Below are 20707 nucleotides of genomic sequence, written 5' to 3'. Positions count from 1 at the left end.
TTGCTTTATTTCATAGTTTAAGAAAAATACATCATTTCAGATTGGTCACAATTGGATGATAACAGCAAACAATGTCATTTATCTTTTGAAACTGTATTTGCAAGATGAAAAATCTGCCTAGGTAACGAAAAATTTTAAAATAAATTCCTTTCTGTTACCATCTACTATACTAGAATTGCACAATGTTCTCTGCTGTCATCAAAAGTAAAAAACCTGTCTTTTCATTCAATATACTGTATATTATGTTGAGATTTATTTAATATGATGATCATAACTTATATTAAATGAAATGTTTGACATATAGTAGATTAACTTTGTGATTCATCAGTGAAATTGTCTTTTACATCCTTCCTGTTACTGATTATGGTTATGCTGTTACTTTTTATCAGGTAACATGACAGAATGTAACAGAAAGGAATTACACAGTACTTTTTGTCCTTTTATTCGAATTGTGTAGAAGTTTACTTCCATCTACATATCAATTTGATAAGATACTATAAAAACACATTTACTGTTATAGTGCTGACAATGAAATATTCTCAGAAGGTACACAAAAAGGCTGTAACAGGAGAGAAAAACAAAATTATTTTTCTCTAAATTCTGATCTTTGGGGAGTTCGGATTTTTCCAACTGGCTGCCATTCACCTATACATATGGAGTCATACATTCAGGAAATGATGCTCTTCTCATTGCATTACAAGAAATAAAATCTTGGTCTTTCAAACGTTTCCACAGGTGAAAAAACCCAGTGGTAACAGGAGGGAAATTACCCCTTGGGACAAAATTTAAAAGACCCTTAAAAATGCAAAATTTTATCACATGTTTTAGTTATAACAAAATCAGACCATTAAGGGACAAGTTTTCTATATAATCTATCATATTTGTGAAAATCAGAAGCCTGTTTACTTAATTTAGATATTCTTTGAATGATTTAGTTGTCAGAAAACAACACCGGACAACATAACTTTTGGGGGGATTGAACATTTAAATTATAATATTTTATTAGAAGAAATATAAAAAAAAGTGTTTAATTGGCAATAGTTGGTGCATAATATACTCTAGTTAATACTGAAACTTAAAATTTTCCAAAAAGATGCCTGAATAAAAATATAATTGCTGGTGAAAGATGGAACATGGAAATTAGACTTTTTCAGATATTGTCTCATATACATGAATGCCAACCTGGTATAATTAGTCAAATGTGTAACTATATCCTCACATGGTATAAATAAGTTAACAAAATGATAACACAGATGTCTTGTAGCAGATGTTAATGAAAACTTTAAATATGTCTGGAAAGAATTCCACGCATGTAGAGCCAAGACAAATGGTCATCCGCCTTTATATATCAGTCCACATTTACCAATGGTTCAGGAAGAGATCAAATTTGTCATAACGATTCGACATTCCATGAATACAATCCAGCAATGTATTTCTAGCAGAACAAAGAATAGTTTTGTTTAGGTCTTCATATAGAAATGTCATAGAAATGGCATCGTTGAGAACCTTATGTGATTGGTTAGAAAACAGTGGTTGAACAAGTGTTATATCAAGGAAACATAATACTCAATGATTAACAGATGTTTTAGAGGCTCTCATGTATCATGAACAAGATATTTCCATGAGATTACTGTAGGTGTACTTCTCATTCTTATGCAAAGATCCTGACATAATTTTCATGAGAAACGAGACCCTGGTGAGAACTTTGTACATTCAAAGAATGAAGTAATAAGAGGGAAATTGACAGTCCACTTACATGACTTAACCACAACTGGTCTGTAACATTAAAGATTGAACTAGACATTTTGATGTGAGATCATTAAGAGAATGTTCCTTCTAGGTGTATACAGATTCCATTATATTGCTTGTTAATTGGTTCATTGCAATTTTCCATCCAAATTATGGCTTCCAGTACCCGTGCGCGATATTATGCCATATAACTATACAGTTTAAGTGTTGCAAACGTAATTTGAAAATGGTAAATGTAGATCAAGCTCATGGGGCCATGAGTAGAATTACACACTTGTAAAAGAAGAAGGTGGGGGAAATCGGATCGACCATCAATATCGCACAACTGCAGCATTTAATAGTGTTTTGTTTGGAAATGGTCATAGTAATTAACAAGTTTCAATAATCCTTTGAAATAATATAACGTGATCAGGTAATCCACACGATGTTCTACACCAGGAACAGATTAACAGCAAAAACACAACATTCTCAAAGCATGTGAAAGCTTTAGGCGGGGGAATGTATCAGCCTTTTACCCAGAGTGCTACTTTGAGTAAATGCGGATGGCATATACCATGTATACCTTCTTGGACATTTATCTCAAGGGTATTAGCCTCTTGTAATGAGGTAATAAAATGTGGTTGACAGATATAAAACGGATGTCACGGTAGATGAAAATGCGCGAGGACAATGATGTTATGTACGGTCCTGTTTAAAATGTGGTGGACAGTAGGACAAACACTAAATGGGCTGTCCTTAAGAAACATTTTGAAAACTATTGTGAAAATATGTTGTTGTTTAGATAATAAAAAAGATGGAGAAGATACTTAGGCACTCAAAAATCATTAGTAAAACAAAACCAAATAAGAACAAACAACGCAAAAAAGGAATAACACGAATCGCTATACAAAAATCTAAAAATTGAGCAACATCAACCCCAAATAAAAACCCGGGGATGATCTCATGTACATAAGAAGGGTCAGCAGTTCCTGTTCAAAAAGTGACACCTACCTAGGTGCTCTTGTTTAAATAGATCTATGAGTCATATCCAGTAATTAGGCATATATCATATAATAGTGGATTTATAAATATCTCTATTCTAACCCTTAGAATTCACAAAATATAAAATATGTAAAAACCATTGGTACATCTAAATAATCTAAAACTTGACATAATGTGAACGTTTGGAATGAAATAAGGGTCTCCATGCCTGTACGATGGATACACAAGACTTTTACTGCTTGACAACACAGACATTGAAACAAAAGAGCAAATAACACAACATTAAAAGCCTAAACAACACGAGTCCCTGTTCATCAAAACTAAGGGCCAATGCAGGTGTTCGGAAGGGTGTTTATTTTTTGGCCAACTGGTTGCACTAGTGATGTTTCTCATTGCCAGTAGAAATTCGGTAATAAGTCGTATTTATTTATCATCTTGACGTTACCACAATCGAGGAAAAAGACAGGATTGTGGCAAGGAGAAATGGAACATATCCATTATTATTTGTGGTTCAGATGGTACCTAATGGTCAAACAAATTCTGATGGCTTCCCGATAACTGTTCGAATCTTTCCATTTATGGGATCTTTGATTAAATTGTTTTTCAAGCAGCATCCGTATATCATGAAAACGCATACCCTAGAATATTGTATGAACTACAAAGTGCATTTCGATAAAACAAAATAAATATCAGCAAAATCTTGACTCAGTTTTGTTCATTTTCACTTTCTGGTCGCCATTTTGAAAATATCATGAAGTCTAATATAACGTCATGATTTACTAAAAAAACGTTGGATTGCATTTTATATGTGTTTAAAAGATTTGGTTTGACTATCATTTGCTATAATATATAAATGGTTGTAAAATTTGGACTGTTTGGCAGACATCTCGAAAATGGCCGCCATATTGGATTTTTCAGAGTGGCTCCGTAGCTTAAATTGAATACCACACATATATATATACAATTGTGCAAAGTTTCATGCTTTTATCATCAAACCGACAATTCTTCTTAAAATATGCACTAATCAGCTGGACTAAAAAAAGACGAAGATACTCTTTCCGAATGGATTAAGGCTGTGAGGTCGTTGATACTAATCAGAATTAAAAAAAAACTTAATGGGTCTATGAATACCCATGCTTCATCAATCTTTAAAGACCCAAATGTTGCGAACACTTGTCCTATCTTTACGACAAATATGATGTTGTCCCCGCAGATAAAGCCCCAAGAAACGTCGTTTTTGTGTGAAAATCACATTACACAAACTTCTTGATAAATGAATTAGGTATTGACAATTCACTTGCAAACACAACATATACCCCCAACGACACCTACTCTGTTCAATGTTCCTTTGGAATTTCAACCAAAGATGAAGAACTGGATCTTCAATCATTGTATTGGATACCTAAACTACATCAGTGGCCTTACAAACAACGTTATATTGCTGGGTCTTCCAAGTGCTCCACAAACGTCTTTTTAAATTATTATAACACAAATTTTATCAGCAATTAAAGCCGGGCTTCAAAGTTATTGTTATTTCTTTTTTATTTGCCCTAAGTACAATGATGTAAGACAGATCTTACTTGATTCCATTCACTCAATTGTTGATAATGTTGATATAAATATTGACTTATTACTTTTTGGAAACAGATTATTTTCGTATGATATGAATATTGCTATTTTTAAATTTGTTCAGAAATATATCAGTGACACTCACCGTTTTGTTTGAAATTTTCTTGATTTTTGTTTTATTTAGTTTTTATTTTATTTTTTTCCTCTTCAACATTAAATCATTTATTCCACTAAGTAAGCTTATTGTCTCTTCCAAACCTTATATATATAATTCTAATGACTTATAAAGGATATTAACATGTCTCAAGGTACTTGAAAAATGATGATTAAATGCCTACATACTTAAATAAACTATACATTTTGTAATTAACACTGTAAGTATATATGCTTGTGTGTGCTCATAAGTAGTATGCATTTTCAACTATATTATATTATTTAAATACAGTTGTTAATATTTGATTTATACCTTATACAGGTAATACGGAGAGAGCTTTAATATGCTGTGCCTGTTGCTCAATCCTTTTCCTTTTCATATCTTAATGAATAAAATATGTTTTAAAAAAAAAATCAAAGTAAAACTACCTATTCTAGAGGTGGCATGGATCAGATGTGGATACAAAAAAAAATTCAAAAGATCTTTTATAGTACAAACAATCAACGACTCTTTCAGCTTGACTTTTCTACACTTTACACAAGTATTCCCCGTTCCAAACTGAAAGATAAATTGGAAGAGTTGGTTCTGCTTTGTTTCATAAAAAAGAATGGCCAAAGTAGGTACAAGTATCTTGTCCTAGGGAGAGATAAATCGTTCTTTGTAAAAACCCTGATTCAAACAAAAAATTCTCTGAAACTGACATTATCAAGATGCTTGCTTTCTAGATTGACAACATATTTGTTCCGTTTGGAAGACGTGTTTTTCAACAAACAATCAGCATTATAACCACTTGTGCTGCTCTTCTTCCCGACTTGTTCCTTTATTCATATGAAGCTGACTTCATACAGGAACTTCTAAGGAAGAAAGAAAAGAAGTTGACAGTACTCTTTAACTTCACTTTATGCTATATAGATGATGTTCTATCAGCAAATAATTCAAAACTTGGTGACCATGTTGAACGCATCTATCCCATCGAATTTAAGATAAAGGATACAACAGATATAGTTAATATAAAAAAGAAGATGTGGTATGATTGCCAATGAGACAACTCTCCAAAAAAGACCAAATGACACAGAAATTAACAACTATAGGTCACCATACGGCCTGCAACAATGAGAAAAGCCCATACCGCATAGTCAGCTATAAAAGACCCCGAAATGACAAATGTAAAACTAATGGCCTAATTTATGTACAAAATAATGAACGAAAAACAAATATGTAACACAGCAACAGACGACAACCACTAGCGTACAGGCTCCTGACTTGGGACAATCTGCCTCATACCTTGACTTACATCTAGAAATTGACAATGAGGGTCGGTTGAAAACAAAACTGTACGACAAAAAAGATAATTTCAGCTTTCCTATTGTGAACTTTCCATTTCTATGTAGCACCATTCCAGCAGTGCCTGCATAGGGATTATATATCTCCCAGTTGATACGATGTTTTAGTGCTTGTATTTCCTATCATCCTTTCCTTGATAGAGGGTTGCTGCCCACAAGGAAGATATTAAACAAAGAGTTCGTAGTGGCGAAGTTGAAATCATGCCTTCATAAATTTTGCAGACGCCATCACGAGTTGGTTAACCGATATGGAATATCCGTTTCACATGTACAGATGACAACGGATATGTTCCAATTGTCGTAGGTACAATCCCGTCCCCTTTTCCTCGAATGTGACATACCGAATTAAACTTATCACCGGGTTTGTACTAACTTGAGCAACACGAAGGGAGCCACATATGCACCTCAGATCACCCCAGTATTTGTGGGGTTCGATTTTCTCAGTCTTTAGTTTTCTATGTTGTTTTTTGTGTACGGTTGTTTGTCTGTTTGTCTTTTTCTGTTGAAGCCCTGGCATTGTCATTTTCCTTTCGACTATGAGTTTGAATGTCCCTTTAGAATCTTTCGCCTCTCTCTTGTTAATGACGAAAGAAACAGTTATGGTAGCTGCCCTAACCCAATCAATGAAGATATTTTTCTCTATTGCCTGACTCGGTTAATCACTACCACTTACATCACAAGGTAAACTCTTCTGTAATTCCCCAAATTCCTGAAACAACAAATTCAAGCTCAGATTATGTTCACATGGTCGATTCCTGGTAGTTATAGCCTTAATTTTTCTAATTTGTGTCAGGGGCTGATACTTAGCCGACAGATTAAGTACTTACTAGTTTAAAGAATTCTGATGTGTACCCTCTTGAGTCTCATTTTTGCTAGTAAAACCTCTGTTTTCTGTACTGCTTTGGATGGTTCTTGTTTTTTTTATATTCTTTTATATGATGAACTTCTTCATTGCAGTTAAAGCATCTATATTATTATATCCCCTATTGACTGGGTGATGGAATCATTAAACCATCTTTCAAATTGGGTAAGTCACTTCTCTGTGACGTATCTTTTACCACCAACATTCCTTATTTCTATATCTATTACAAATTCATTTGAATTCACACTATCATTTTCAAAAATCTGACGAATTTTCCTGTCCTTAGTCCTTCTTTTGTGAGTTTCATACAGTGTCAACTGATAAATTGCCCCATTCACATTACTAATTATTTTGTCAACAGATATATGGTAATGCTCTCTGGGCCCTCGGTCATAAAACTTTACTAAGTACTCGGAGTACAAAATTTGTGCTCGAAATGAAAAATCCAGTATTTTGATTGGTTGAATTCTGAGTCTGAGTACGATTATCGTCCTCGAAAGTTTTATGGCCACAAAGCCTGGTCTGGTAATCATCTGAGCATGTATTCTACAATCAATGTAGTGTGTATGGCTGATTAAATAGTGGGAACATGCAATCATGGTCAGGTTCGGTCTGAAAAAATTGTTGAACATTTTTCCTCATCTCAAGGTTTCCATTTCTTAATGCATCTAATTTTTGTCTCAAATTTATCAAGTCCTCACTCTCACATGCTTATGCTCTTGCCATACTCGCTATTGCACTATCACCCTTACTGTGAGTTTGGAAAAGAAATGGGTTTGTGCTTACTTCCCTTTGAATACTATTTCCTAGTAAATTCAATCTAAATTTGCCAAAAGAACTAGCATTTAGTTCAAATCGGTGAGTAATCTCCCTTTTTGTATTATTTCCAGTACTAAGAAATGTAATGAAGCTTGTTATTATCTTCCCCTGGCTTAAATTAGTAGCCTGATTTGAATCTAAATAATTATGAGAAATGGCATCCCCAAATGAACAGGTATCAATATGTGTAGGTGCAACAGAACAAGTTGGAATGGTTGAACTTGTTAATGTAGTAATTCCCCTACCAAATAAATTGGACCCCTGTGGTATACGAGATCTGTCTCTTTTAAATTTAAATTTAAATTATAGACTAGGGTAGAAAATTTCAATGGAAAATTCAACTTGGTTTGAAATTTATCCTTGTTGATTTTGTACTTATTTTTAGAACTATTCAACTTGGATTTATATTTATCTTTATTGAAATCCAGAAGATTTCCTAATATAAAAATAAGGTGATGTGGTACGATTACCAATGAGACAACTATCCACAAAGTTCAAATGAAGTGGATGTAACCAATTTTAAGCAATTATAGGCAACAACACGGCCTTCAACAATGAGGAAAAGCCATACCGTATAATCGACTATCAAAGGCCCCGACATAAAAAAACAATTCAATTGAGAAAACTAACGGCCGAATTTATAACAAAACAATTTACGAAAAACAAATATGACAGACATGAACCAACGACAACCACTGAAATATAGGCTCCTGACTTGGGACAGGCACATCAAGAATGTAGCGGGGTTAAACATGTTTGTGAGCGCTCAACCCTCTCCCTAACCTGGGACAGTGTTGTTATAACAACCTAATGTCTATAATGCATTTTCTTAAATATTTTTCAAATTTTAAGAAAGTCCTTATATCATTTAAACTAGTCCATGAATGAAATGCCGAAAAAGGAAGTCATGCATCAATTAGAAAAATTGCACTGACAATGAAGCTAATTCTTAATTACAACCAATCAAGAGATCATTTGAGTCTTGAGCACTTTACAATATTCTAAGTTTGTAAGAGAATGATAATCCGTTACTTCATGATAAGTACTCGCTAACGCTCGTACTTAATCACGAAGAAAGGGATTATCATTCTCTTACATATACTTAAAATAAACCTGTGACGTAAATTTTTTGTTTAACTTTCCATTATTTTTCAGGAATGGAGAATTATTTTCTTTTGTTCATCTTCATTCATCCGGACGTTTTGCCCTTTGGATACTTCCATGGGCACTTTCTTAAAAAGTGTTCACCTTGGAAATAATTCTAAAGGACGTAATACGATATTGAATGAAGATGAAAACTTACTAAAACGGCTGATAGTGGAGTTTATTTTAATTTGGGATCGTAGTAATACGATGAACACCAAATATCTCATTATCAATAAACAGCTTTTATTTGCGAGTCGTAATTCCATCGTATAACATATAGTATCGTTTTCACTAAAATTCCACAACATTATCCACAATGTGTTTTCCGATTCTAATCTTGGCTGAATTTCTGTCACGGATTGTATCCAAGCGGGTAAAAACGAATATTTTCCATTGAGTGCCATTCCTCTTCTGTGCATCTATAAAATATTAAATGTGTTAACTCAGTTGAATTCTTTTGTAATATTGAACACATTAACATTATTCAATAAGGAAAATTAGAGAAAAATATATTTCGCTTTCAGATTTTATTTTCTATTTCCCGTTTAAGATATCATTTGCATAAAATTTAAAGTGTTGTATTTTGATTTTGTACAGCAAAAATCGTATGTTCCATTTCAATATGTACATTAAAAAAAGGAATATTACTGGGATAGTTTCTACAATAAAATTGTGGTTAAAAAGAATAAATAGTTCAAGAAACTGAAATGGTCAAAATGGCGTATTCGATATATTATTTGATTTTTCGTTGTTATAATTTGAATATAGTATTAATGAATAGAATTTGAGGGGGCATGGATAACATTTGAATAAGGCTTAAGTGAAATATTGGGTGGGATTTTTTTTAATTTTCAACAGAAATGCGTACCATAATCGACTTCCTTTACAGTTGTTTTATATCCAATAGCAAATATAACAGTTATTTCGGCAGTGCAAATGACGGCGTTAATCTTGAAATGTTTAGATGAAATAAAAAAGTAGTTTTCCACTTAAGACAAACACATACAAAACGCAATCTAGAAATGTTTTTAGTAACGCGGGTTTTTTTTTCTAAAACGTTTTGCCTCCTTTCTGGTAATAGGGAAGAATGAAAAATATTTTCAGTTAGCTTTTATTGCTGTTAAAGACTCATCTAAAAATATGCATAACATTTTTTTCGTTGTTATGAGCAAAGGGAAAGAACAAAATGTTGGGTAATGCGTGAAGCATGAAACACTGTTTTCTTGTTTAATTTTATTTGATCTAATAGAATGGTTTGAAATATAGAATCATATTTTGTTTCAGATATGATTTATAATCGAGCACACTCTTATTAGTAAAATAACCTATACTAGAGTGTTACCTACCTGGAAATTTATTCTAGTTGTACCATGCCATTTTTATAAGACGATTCTACATCCAAGATTTATCAAACTACGGGCCTCCGCTCCATTATTTCCTAGGAATTGACAGTTATTTGGACTTTCTGTATAACTTATTGTTAGAAAAAACTTTGTGAAACTATAGACGTTCAACTTTGTAGAAAAATACTATTTTACATTTAACATAACTGAGACTATTGTCAAAGATAAGTTTTGAAATGAACTATTTAATTTACAACTTTGAAATGGACTATAAATTTTCAAGTTTGACCCTATTGAAAAATTACAATTTAATTTAATAAACAACTTGGATACAGATTTATCCTTGTTAATATTGAAAAGAGACTCCTAAGATTTAATACTCAACTTCGAATAAGGTCTTGTTGAACTTGTAGTTAACTGTCAGAAGTGCATGAATAAGAGGCGTTTAATGTAATTGCACTATACTTACCCTCAGTTAATCGCTTTTGTAAAAAAAAAAAATATTGGACGGGACCTAACCCCAGTGCATAAGAGTCGATGTCAAAAGTTGGTTTTGCACTGTCTGATATTGAATCCTCGCAAAATATGAATGGTATATCAATGCCTATTTTCCCTACAAAATAAACAAAATGCAGAAACCATTAATTAACAAAATATTGTGTCGAGGGGACTACAAAAAAGATTAACTTATAAAAGAGGAAAATTTTTTTTCTTTATAAAAAATACCTTTATATTTCTAGAAATACCAAAATATAGATACATTGTGCAGAAAAAAAATGTGCACTTATCTATAAAAAAAAAACTTTTAAAGCAGACCAGATATTAAATTACCCCTTTCTTTTCTGTCACCTATTATAGCGACCCTGTCCTGTGCATGTACAGGAAAATGATTCATGTTCGACATATTTCGGTAGAAAGATTTAGCTGTCTAGAATACATTTTCCAAACGTATATGTCACGGGATGTTCAGTCTTTTTGGTCACTTTACACGAGGTCTTTGCACTTAGTTTGCCTAAATGTTTGTCTGGACGTTACTCGTTCAACAGTAAAAATTAATCGATTTTTTTAAAGTTGATGAGAGAGACGCAAATACCTTCGCATTTGTTTTTTACATTCCGTTTTATCACAACACCTCTAAACTATGCGTCCTGTTGGCTGTGAAAAAAGGCAAAATGGTAAACATTTTCATCGAGGAACATGAAGAGAACACTTTTCAGTAACATATATTGTAAACACTCTCTGGTTTGTCAATGTAAATTCATAAAAATTTGAAATACAAATACACAGATTAATACAATTGCACAAATAAAATTATAAATTGCCTCATAATGTAATGTTACACTTTTTAGTATGTAAGTATTAGAATTTAAAAAATATTTACAATGAGATAAAAAAAAAACACAATATTTCGCTAGATAAACTAGATAAACTAGCTTCATCGGGCGAGTATCTGTCCAGTTAAAATTGGATACAGATACGAAACTTTTGTAGCTCATAATGTTGCTGCTGAATAAATACATTTAGGATGAGGTTCAAGAATTTTCATTTTATCTACGAAATCTATTATTGAAGGCAGGTAAGTTATCAACGTCAATTGACCAATATTACAGAAATAATAAGGACTATGCCACAAAATAAACTTATTCTTTATCTTTCATGTGCCTTTCTCGTTTTTTTCATTTAAACCATCAGGTTCTAACGTATGGAGCCGGTGGAACCAAGTTTTCTCTTTTCCTACTCGCCTTGGTGTCCCACTTAACTCTATAACTTGAAAAGTAACATAATAAAGGAAGTTTCTTCGAGAGAAGGTGTTTTGGGCAGTTTTTGTTGGTTTTGTACCATGATCAATGGTTATTTAGCCGAATGTTAAATTTGAACATTGTTTCTACAACTATTGAATGCTACAGGTGTTGCATGTTAATACATGAATCGCGATCTCCGTTTTTCACTTCTAGCATTCAGTACGTGAGAGAAACGATCCCTAACCTGTTCCCTAATATTATCTTCGCTCAAAGAAACTTCCTTTTGATAATGTTACTTTTCAAATTATAGAAGTAAAAACTGAATGACACACCACGGCGTGAAGGAGAAGAGCAAAACGATTGGATCTACCAGCTCCTTGCTTTAGAACCTGATGGTCTAATAGAAAAGATATAAGAAAGATAAAGAATAAGTTTATTTTGTAGCATCGTCCTTAATACAAATGTATCTCTGTTATATTTGTCAATGAACGTTTATAATTTACATTACTTCAACAACAGATTTCGAAAAATAAATAAATAATCTTGAACTTTATCCAATTAAATTATTAAGTAGCAAAATTATATGTACAACGAGCTGAATATTTCATGCTAAACAGTGTGTTAAAATAACATTATTAGGCAATTTTGATATGTATATAACATTTTACAGATCTACATTTAATATTTACAATGTTAATTTATAAACCATGTGCGTAAAACATGTTGTTTCTTTTAAAACTAGTGAAATAAAATTTTGTTTACAGTAGAAACACTAGTAATGACTTATATTAATTTGTTTTGCAGTCCAAAAGATACCAACTTTCCTTCACATGACAACAATTTAGGTAATTTAAATAATTACTCTTACATTTGTATCTGCATTCTTTGGTACATTACTATATGAAGAGGTCAGAAGTGTTTCACATGGGAAATTCCGCCATATATTTCATATAAAAATATATTTAAATGAAACTTATTTCTGGTCTGATTTAGATGCAAAATTTACTTTTTAACTCATTTTATAGCTATTATGAAATATTTTATGACATGTAATTACTGAGAAGTTGTTCTTTAAAAACATATAGTGAAATTAGTTCACGATGCGAAGCAATTAGTTTCATACGATATTCACAGCAACTTGAAATTATTATGTAACAAATATCGATTCTCATTGGTTGCCGTATGATTGGGAAAGATTTTATTAGTTGGAATGAGATATAGAATTTGGAACATTTTCCAGACAGGAGGAGATATTAATTACGGAAACAATTCAGTATTGGAATTCAAGATCTGATTCGATACCCGATTACCTTCACTGGTTTACCTTGATATATGTTGCGTCAAATAAATATTGATAGATAAAAGGAGGGACAAAGATGAACAAGTTTCTGAGTGGTCATCCTACTACATTGTATATATGAATATACACCAACACTCAAAATACCTAATTACTGCCAATGATCTTCAAGAATTTTGTCAGAATACATGTGATCCATGTTATGAAACCAAATGATATAGACAAAACAAAACTCAGACAGGAGCACATGATACCCCCGAATTATTCGTAATAATTGTTGTGATAATGATGTGTAATATTTAGGAGGCATCTAATAACAAGTTAGTAAAATGGCTGTGTAGAAAAACATGCATGATGAACAGTATCCACATGCAAATGAATATTGAGTAAAAAATGACTGTTAAAAGTCAAATAACTCTGGCACAATAAACCATAAATTTTCAAAATACAAAGCAAATCTATATTCTCCTATACCAACAACATAGTAAAGTGTGTAGTAAATTGATGAAAACATACTAGATCAAGTGCATTACATGTAGAACACTACCTATTATTAATCTGACCGCCAAAGTATCATAGCTGTGGGATGACAAATTGTAAATTTTCTAAATCAAACCATAATCCTGGAATTACACAACCAAAGAATTTTAAAATCCAAATGAAACTTTCTTCTAATTTTTATGAAGATGTTGTTTACCGACCCTTGAAATTTAGATACGATCTTTGAATGTTGTTTTTATTGGTATAAATATGCACATTCACGGTTCTACAATATGTCAAAACCTATATGTTGGCATTGCTCAAGGTCATGTTTTTCTCTTACTGTTAATGACTTCTTTAGACTAAATCCACTGGATGTTTAAAGTGTACTAATTGATAATTTTAATCTTAGATATATGATTTATTTTATTAGTTGTTATTGGCCTTGAACTAGCTATCAATAACTGCGTGGATGTACAAATGCCCTGCCACGTCCGGTCATGTTTTTTGTGATGACTTAAGCCCTATTCAAATGATTTGAATATTTTGTTCTTATGTTGTACTTTTACTCTATTGTCCCAGGTTAGGAGAGTGTTGGCGCCTTCAAACATGTTTAACCCCGCAACATTCTCTATATGCCTATTCCAAGTCAGGAGCCTGTACTTCAGTGGTTGTCGTTGGTTCATGTCTGTCAAATTTGGTTTTCGTAAATTGTTTTGTTATCAATTAGGCCGTAATTTTTCTGATTTGAAATGTTTCATATTTGTCATGTCGGGGCCTTTTATATCCGACTATACGGTATGTTTTTTTGTCATTGTTGAAGCCGTACAGTTGACTATAATTTACTTACATCCACTTCATTTGAAATTTTGTGGATAGTTGTCTCATTGGCAATCATACAACATATCTTTATTGTTATATTATATCAATCCATATTCTCCGTTGAAGTTTTGTGGAAATCGGCAAAATTCGTTTATATAGAAAATATTCATGGATAAACTACAATATACTGTAATACATCCCATCTAATACCACACTTACATGTATGAGTATATACACAAAGGAGAAAACTAACACCTTTCTCATACTTAAACAACCACATAAACCACATCTTACTTAAAAGTATGATACAGCGAAGCACTCCAACGTTTTAAGAAAGCTTGATACTAGATATAGTTGCAATAATCTGCAGACATTACTGAATCTATAAATGGTAAACATTTTATTCAAATCGGACATGAAATAACTTCAGGTGATTTTTTTAAATGTGTTTCTATATATACTATATAGCAAAATTTTCAAATGGTAAACGCTTTTGACCTGAGACTATATAATGAATAATACATGCATCATTTAGTAGAAAAGGTAAAATACGCGTCTTATTTCTATCATTTACAATTCATCCGATAGATTTTTGTTTCTCTTCTGAAATGTCTACATTCGTGAATTGAAATGGTAACTTTGGGAAATTATGATAAGATAGATATGAATGCTTCATTATGTCGATCTTTTGGGTGAAAGACGGATATGATCTTAGACAAAATGTATGATTGTGTCGTCTATAATTCAATGCATATCTCAACTAGAACTCATATGACAAAGATTTTATAGCATTCCAAGTGTACATTTGTTCCTTAAATCATGTATTTTTTTTTACCGCCAATCTGTTTGACCGCTTCCAATTAAGACAAGTTTTATATTTGATTTGCTAGTCAATCAGATCCCAAAGTCACCGCAATAACTTTCAGGCTGAATTTAATTTACAAATTGAGAACGGGACAGGTTTATGGCTTTTCGTTTTATTTATAGTTTAGAAAACGTAGTATTATCTGTCATTAAACAAATCTAGCCAAAAATGCACAATCACACCATCCATAACTTTACATAATGATTTGTATCATCTGCAAAATACTTTTGTATGACAGTTGATCTAAAGCTAAAATGGGACAAACATTTTACCTATATCACATCTAAATTTAACAAAATTTATGGTTTTCCAAAACGAAATCTAAAGACACTTTAAACCACCAATTCATTTGCTAGACAAACCAGGCACTAATCTGCCCAAATTGAGTGTTCACTTTCTCAGTCTGGGACGCACGCACTTCAGATCTATATCAAAGACTTAACTGTTCCATAGGCGATTTCTGTACTATAACTGAAATATTGACCACACATGTAACAGGAATTAAACATGTTAAATGGACTTGTGTAAAACTGTGTAAAACTGAAGAAGAAGAAGAAGAAGAAGAAGAAGAAGAAGAAGAAGAAGAAGAAGAAGAAGAAGAAGAAGAAGACTGTATTCACTAAGCAAATAGTCGGATAAGCTCTTTGATACTAAACCGGATAACACATAGTTGGGAAGTACGCATTAAATTCTACAAGACTATTGATACAGGCTTCTAAACCTTTATTAACATGACTATAATAAAAGTTTGGAATAACATCAATATTAAGATTGTAAAAGGTACAATGATAATGTAGTGTAAAAAAAGAACGGATAGGATCGGTATTTGTTTAAATAAAATGATTTAGTAAGTAGCACTTGTGAAATGATTTATTTCTTGCTTTTATTTTTTGAATCAGATAAAAGTGTGGCCGCATCAAGAATGAATGTGAGAATCGTCCTTAGTATAGCGGTCGGTGTTACTATCATTTTTACACTAATAATAGGTAATGTTCAATATCTATTTCATATTGTTTATTTATCTATCTATCTATTTAACAGGTAATGTAATCTATTTTCTTTTTTTCTGTCTCTGATTCATCTTTAAAATGAATGACAAATTAGCTGATTGGTACAACTGTTGAATTACCGTGTAATGTTTACCTGTTTGTTGCTCTTTCTGTGAACAATCCACAATCATGTCACAATATTATAATACTTTAGTTTCTCGGGATTGTTAGACAGACTTACAATTTAGAATTTTACCGATGTAAAATTAGGATTGGTGGGTCGTCCAGTGGCAAATATTACATGCATAGAAGCGAGAACATGTTAATTTGGTATTTATATGAACGGCCTACTTTGTTCAAGACTGATTCGCTGAGTTGAATTGCTAACTTGCTTGTTTACATGGTAACAGTACTTATACCTAGACTGACACATTTTGCTGATATTCCAAGCCAACCCGTCTTTTGTGTGATCCGACTGGAAAACAAACTGACGTACTTTTGCACTCGGTGCAAGAGTACCACTTCGAGATTATAGGGGTGCTTTAGATAATGTTGGGATAAATGAGTAGGTTCACACGTGACTAGTCAGATTGGACATCTTAAACAACTAAACGTACTCCCTCCCTCAGCATTATACTTCCTTCAACTGTTCACCTGAATCTGTAATGTTCGTTTTCAAATGTTTGTTGACCCGGTAGAAGGGTCTTCGGTAGCACATTACAGCCACTTATTGTTAGAAACATCATTTGTGTTTAGTTGGGTAGTCATCTCCCACGTTTCTTGATATTATTAATCATTTATTTCCCTCATAATTTGGTCGACGTCTATCGTGAACGATTTAGCCTAATGAACAAGGTGATGTAGGTTACAATGTATAAGGTTTTGGATACCTAACTTTTAAGGTAAAAGAGAGGCGAAAGATACCAGAGGGACATTTAAACTCATAAGTCGAAAACATACTGACAACGCCATGGCCAAAAAAGAAAAAGACCAACAGACAAACAACTGTACACAAAACACAACATAGAAAACTAAAGTCTGAGCAACACGAACCCTACCAAAAACTGGGGGTGATCACAGATGCTCCGGAAGGGTACGCATATTCTGCTCCACATGTGGCACCCGTCGTGTTGCTCATGTTAGTACAAACCCGGTTTTAAGTCTAATTCGGAAGATCACATTCGGGAAAAGGGGACAGGATTGTAGTTTCGACATTATGAACATATCCACTGTCATCTGTGAAACGGATATTTCATAACGGTCAACCAACTCGTGATGGCGGGATGACCACTTCACAAAAGCTTAAACTTAGTACAATATACTCCTCTCTTTTGATTGATAAATTTCACCAAAACCAGAACTGTTCATCTATATGAAAGTGAAACTGATAAATGAAAGGTAAATCAATGAGAACATTTCCTTTTGTTTTTTGTTTTTCTTTGTTGGTATATTTGTTTGTTTTTATAGTGATTAAGATTATAATACAATGTTGACTGCTGTACCCCTATTTTTATATATTTTTACCTATTGTGTCTGTTTGTTTTGTTGACACATTGTTGTCAATATAACGGAATTTTATGCGACTGTCATACAAGTGAGAGGTTCAGCTAGCTATAAAACCAGGTTTTATCCACTATTTTCTACACAAGGAATTGCCTGTGCCAAGTCAGGAATATGACAGGTGTTTTCCATTCACTTGATTTGTTTGAGCTTTTGATTTTGCCATTTGATAAAGGACTTTCCGTTTTGAATTTTCCTTGGAGTTCGGTATTTTTGTTATTTTACTTTTTTCCCCTAAAGTCTAGTTTAAGTTTTATAAAACGTCACACGTACTTTAAGTACCTGGCCATATTTTCCATACCCTCTTTTGGATAATTGAGCAATGACAACTTTTTCACTTTTCTTTTTTTTTTGGGGGGGGGGGGGGGCGTTCTGAACATACTATAGCTAAGGTAAGTTTGTCTGCACGAATTGGTTGCAGTTTAATTTGGACACACGCATTGTGAGAGCCATCTTTTGCATAGTTATTTCAAATTCATTAGACGACTTTTTTCTATGTCAATATTCATGTATTGTAAATATATCTTAAAATGTCAATGTTAATCAGATAATAGGTTATTTCCGTAGTTTGTAATAGGTATGGTCGTTATGATATTATAATGTGATTGCGGTTGTATTAAGGTAGATTTTCAAATAATAGTAAAAACAAAACTTTTCAAACAATTATGTACCATTGTCGGGAATATGACAGTTGTTTTTCACTCGTTCTGTTGATTGTAAACGTTTTGGGTTGGTCAGTTTTTATGGGCTTCTTCTTTCTGAATTTACCTTTGAGGTCGGTATTTTTGTTTAATTTTTCAGCCATATTAGTCTTTCAAACATTTTATGGAATAAATGCATTCATGATTACATTGTACCACTCGATATTGCAGATGTCACAATAGTTAAATGATTGTTATTGAATAATCGAAAGCATATTACAGTTTAAAAATTTCTTAGTCTTAAGTTAGTATTTCAAACGTATTGATATCATCACAAACATTCTATATCGCGACAAGAAATATTTGATTAAAATCAAATATATGATGTTGGAGTGTCTTTTATAGATAAAATGTTGTGCATCTATGTTAGAATGAGGTCAAGTGGTACAATTGTTAATCAAACAATTATCCATAGACCTCAGGACGAAGATGTGAACATTTTACAAGTCAATGTACGGCCTTTAACAGTGAGTAAAATTCAGACTGTTATTGTAAGGTGTACATGTTCCCGATATGAGCCTTAATCTAGTATTTTATTTTTCTCGTTGGATACAGCCAGTCACATTGTATACAAATCCATAGGTATTGAAACGATTTGGATTAAAAAAAATAACATCGTAGTTTCACTTGTTTTTAAATATGAGAATGAGTATGTTGCTTTTATTTTCTATAGTACTGATGCAATTATTAATTAAATATTTTTTACAGTGCAAATAACGTTGTTTTGCTTACCAAGGATAGAATCTTTTAAAGATGGTAAGTATACAGTTTGAAATATATATTGAAAAGTTACAAGACACTAATGATACTTCCCAAATAGCATCAAATATCACTGAATATTTTGTTATGTCGTTTAATGCAATTAAACCCAATTTTCAAACTAGTGATTTGTTTTTAGGTTAGTGTTCTTCCCTAACTAAAACTTTGAATTACTAAAAAAAAATATTTCTGCTCTTATAATTATGCCCCACCTACGATGGTAGAGGGGCATTATGTTTTTCGGTCCGTGCGTCTAATCGTTCGTCCGTCCGTTCGTTCGTCCGTCCGTCCGTTCGTCCATCTGTCCCGCTTAAGTTTAAAGTTTTTGGTCAAGGTAGTTTTTGATGAAGTTGAAGTCCATTCAACTTGAAACTTAGTACACATGTTCCCTATGATATGATCTTTCTAATTTTAATGCCATATTAGAGTTGTGACCCCAATTTCACGGTCCACAGAACATAGAAAATGATAGTGCGAGTGGGGCATCAGTGTACTATGGACACATTCTTGTTTTTATTATATTTTTCACAATGTTTATGACATTTATAATCGATTGAGTTCCGTCAGTCAAATTTTATTATCGCTATTCATAAGTATAAGATGTTGAATAACATCTATGCAATGTGTCTACTGAACAACAATAAACGAAATAATGTTCAAGACTGAAATTTTATTTCTGAATATTAAACTATCAATTACTGTTCGTTGGAAAAGATACTTAGGATAGTGTTTCATAAATATTCAAACTTTAAGCATATTCATGTCTTCAGTCCTCAACAGAATAAACTCTTAAAATTAATACAAGAATTCAGATTGGAGACGTATCTATATTTAAATAAAAAACGGAAGTCTTTATAATCGACCTTTCCCATGACAGCAGTTCGAACACGAATTTCACTATTTTCGATTTGTCAACGTAAATTTGTTTTTATTTTGGAAAAAAAAAACGTGCTTACAATAGCACACAAAAACATGACCATTCTGTCCCTACAAAGAGATGCAGAAGATACCAAAGGGAAATGTAAACTCATTTGTCGATGACAAACTGACAAAACCATGAAAGAAACAAAAAACAAACAACAGTTTACAAACATATCATACAAAACTAAAGACATAAAAAACATAAACACCACCAACAACTGAGGATGATACCAGGTGCTCCGAAAGTGGCGACCGTGGTGTTGCTCGTGTGAGTACAAACTCGATAATAATCTAATTCGTTATTTGTAAACTTTTGAGTTAAAGGCAAATTTTCAAAAACAGTCGATTATGGTAGGTGTAAATCTATGGATCTTTTTTGTGCATAAGCATACATTCCGCCGATAAAAATGAAATAGAAAATGAAGGATTGATCTTTTTAAAACATAAGTTTGAATCTCTGCCCCCACAACAGTTTCCGAAAAAATCCGAAACATAGTCAATAATCCCATCGAAATAAAAAGTCGAGTACATTTTTTAATGTTCAGGCGTGTTCGGTGTGACCGTTTTGTCCTGAAATCGTATAAAGCAGCAAGATACATCATCTC

General features: G+C 32.6%; 1 protein-coding gene across 2 annotated transcripts in view; it reads left to right on the top strand.

Annotated features, from left to right (window-relative positions):
* LOC127714720 (serine/threonine-protein phosphatase 6 regulatory ankyrin repeat subunit C-like) overlaps positions 1-20707 on the top strand; it is a 405000-nt gene that overhangs the window by 91655 nt on the left and 292638 nt on the right. For both annotated transcript variants that reach the window (XR_007987905.1, XM_052220773.1), the window contains exons 6-8: positions 12513-12553; positions 16072-16158; positions 19131-19178. Coding sequence is in view for 1 of the 2 variants with exons in the window: in XM_052220773.1 (XP_052076733.1) it covers positions 12513-12553; positions 16072-16158; positions 19131-19178 (176 nt within the window). In the remaining variant the exon portion in view is untranslated. The remainder of the gene's footprint in view (positions 1-12512; positions 12554-16071; positions 16159-19130; positions 19179-20707) is intronic.

The sequence above is a fragment of the Mytilus californianus genome, unplaced genomic scaffold (assembly GCF_021869535.1).
Source record: "Mytilus californianus isolate M0D057914Y unplaced genomic scaffold, xbMytCali1.0.p SCAF_9, whole genome shotgun sequence".
NCBI classification, from domain to species: domain Eukaryota; kingdom Metazoa; phylum Mollusca; class Bivalvia; order Mytilida; family Mytilidae; genus Mytilus; species Mytilus californianus.
The sequence above is the reverse complement of the archived record's forward strand: the minus strand, read 5'-3'. Positions and strand labels throughout refer to the sequence as shown.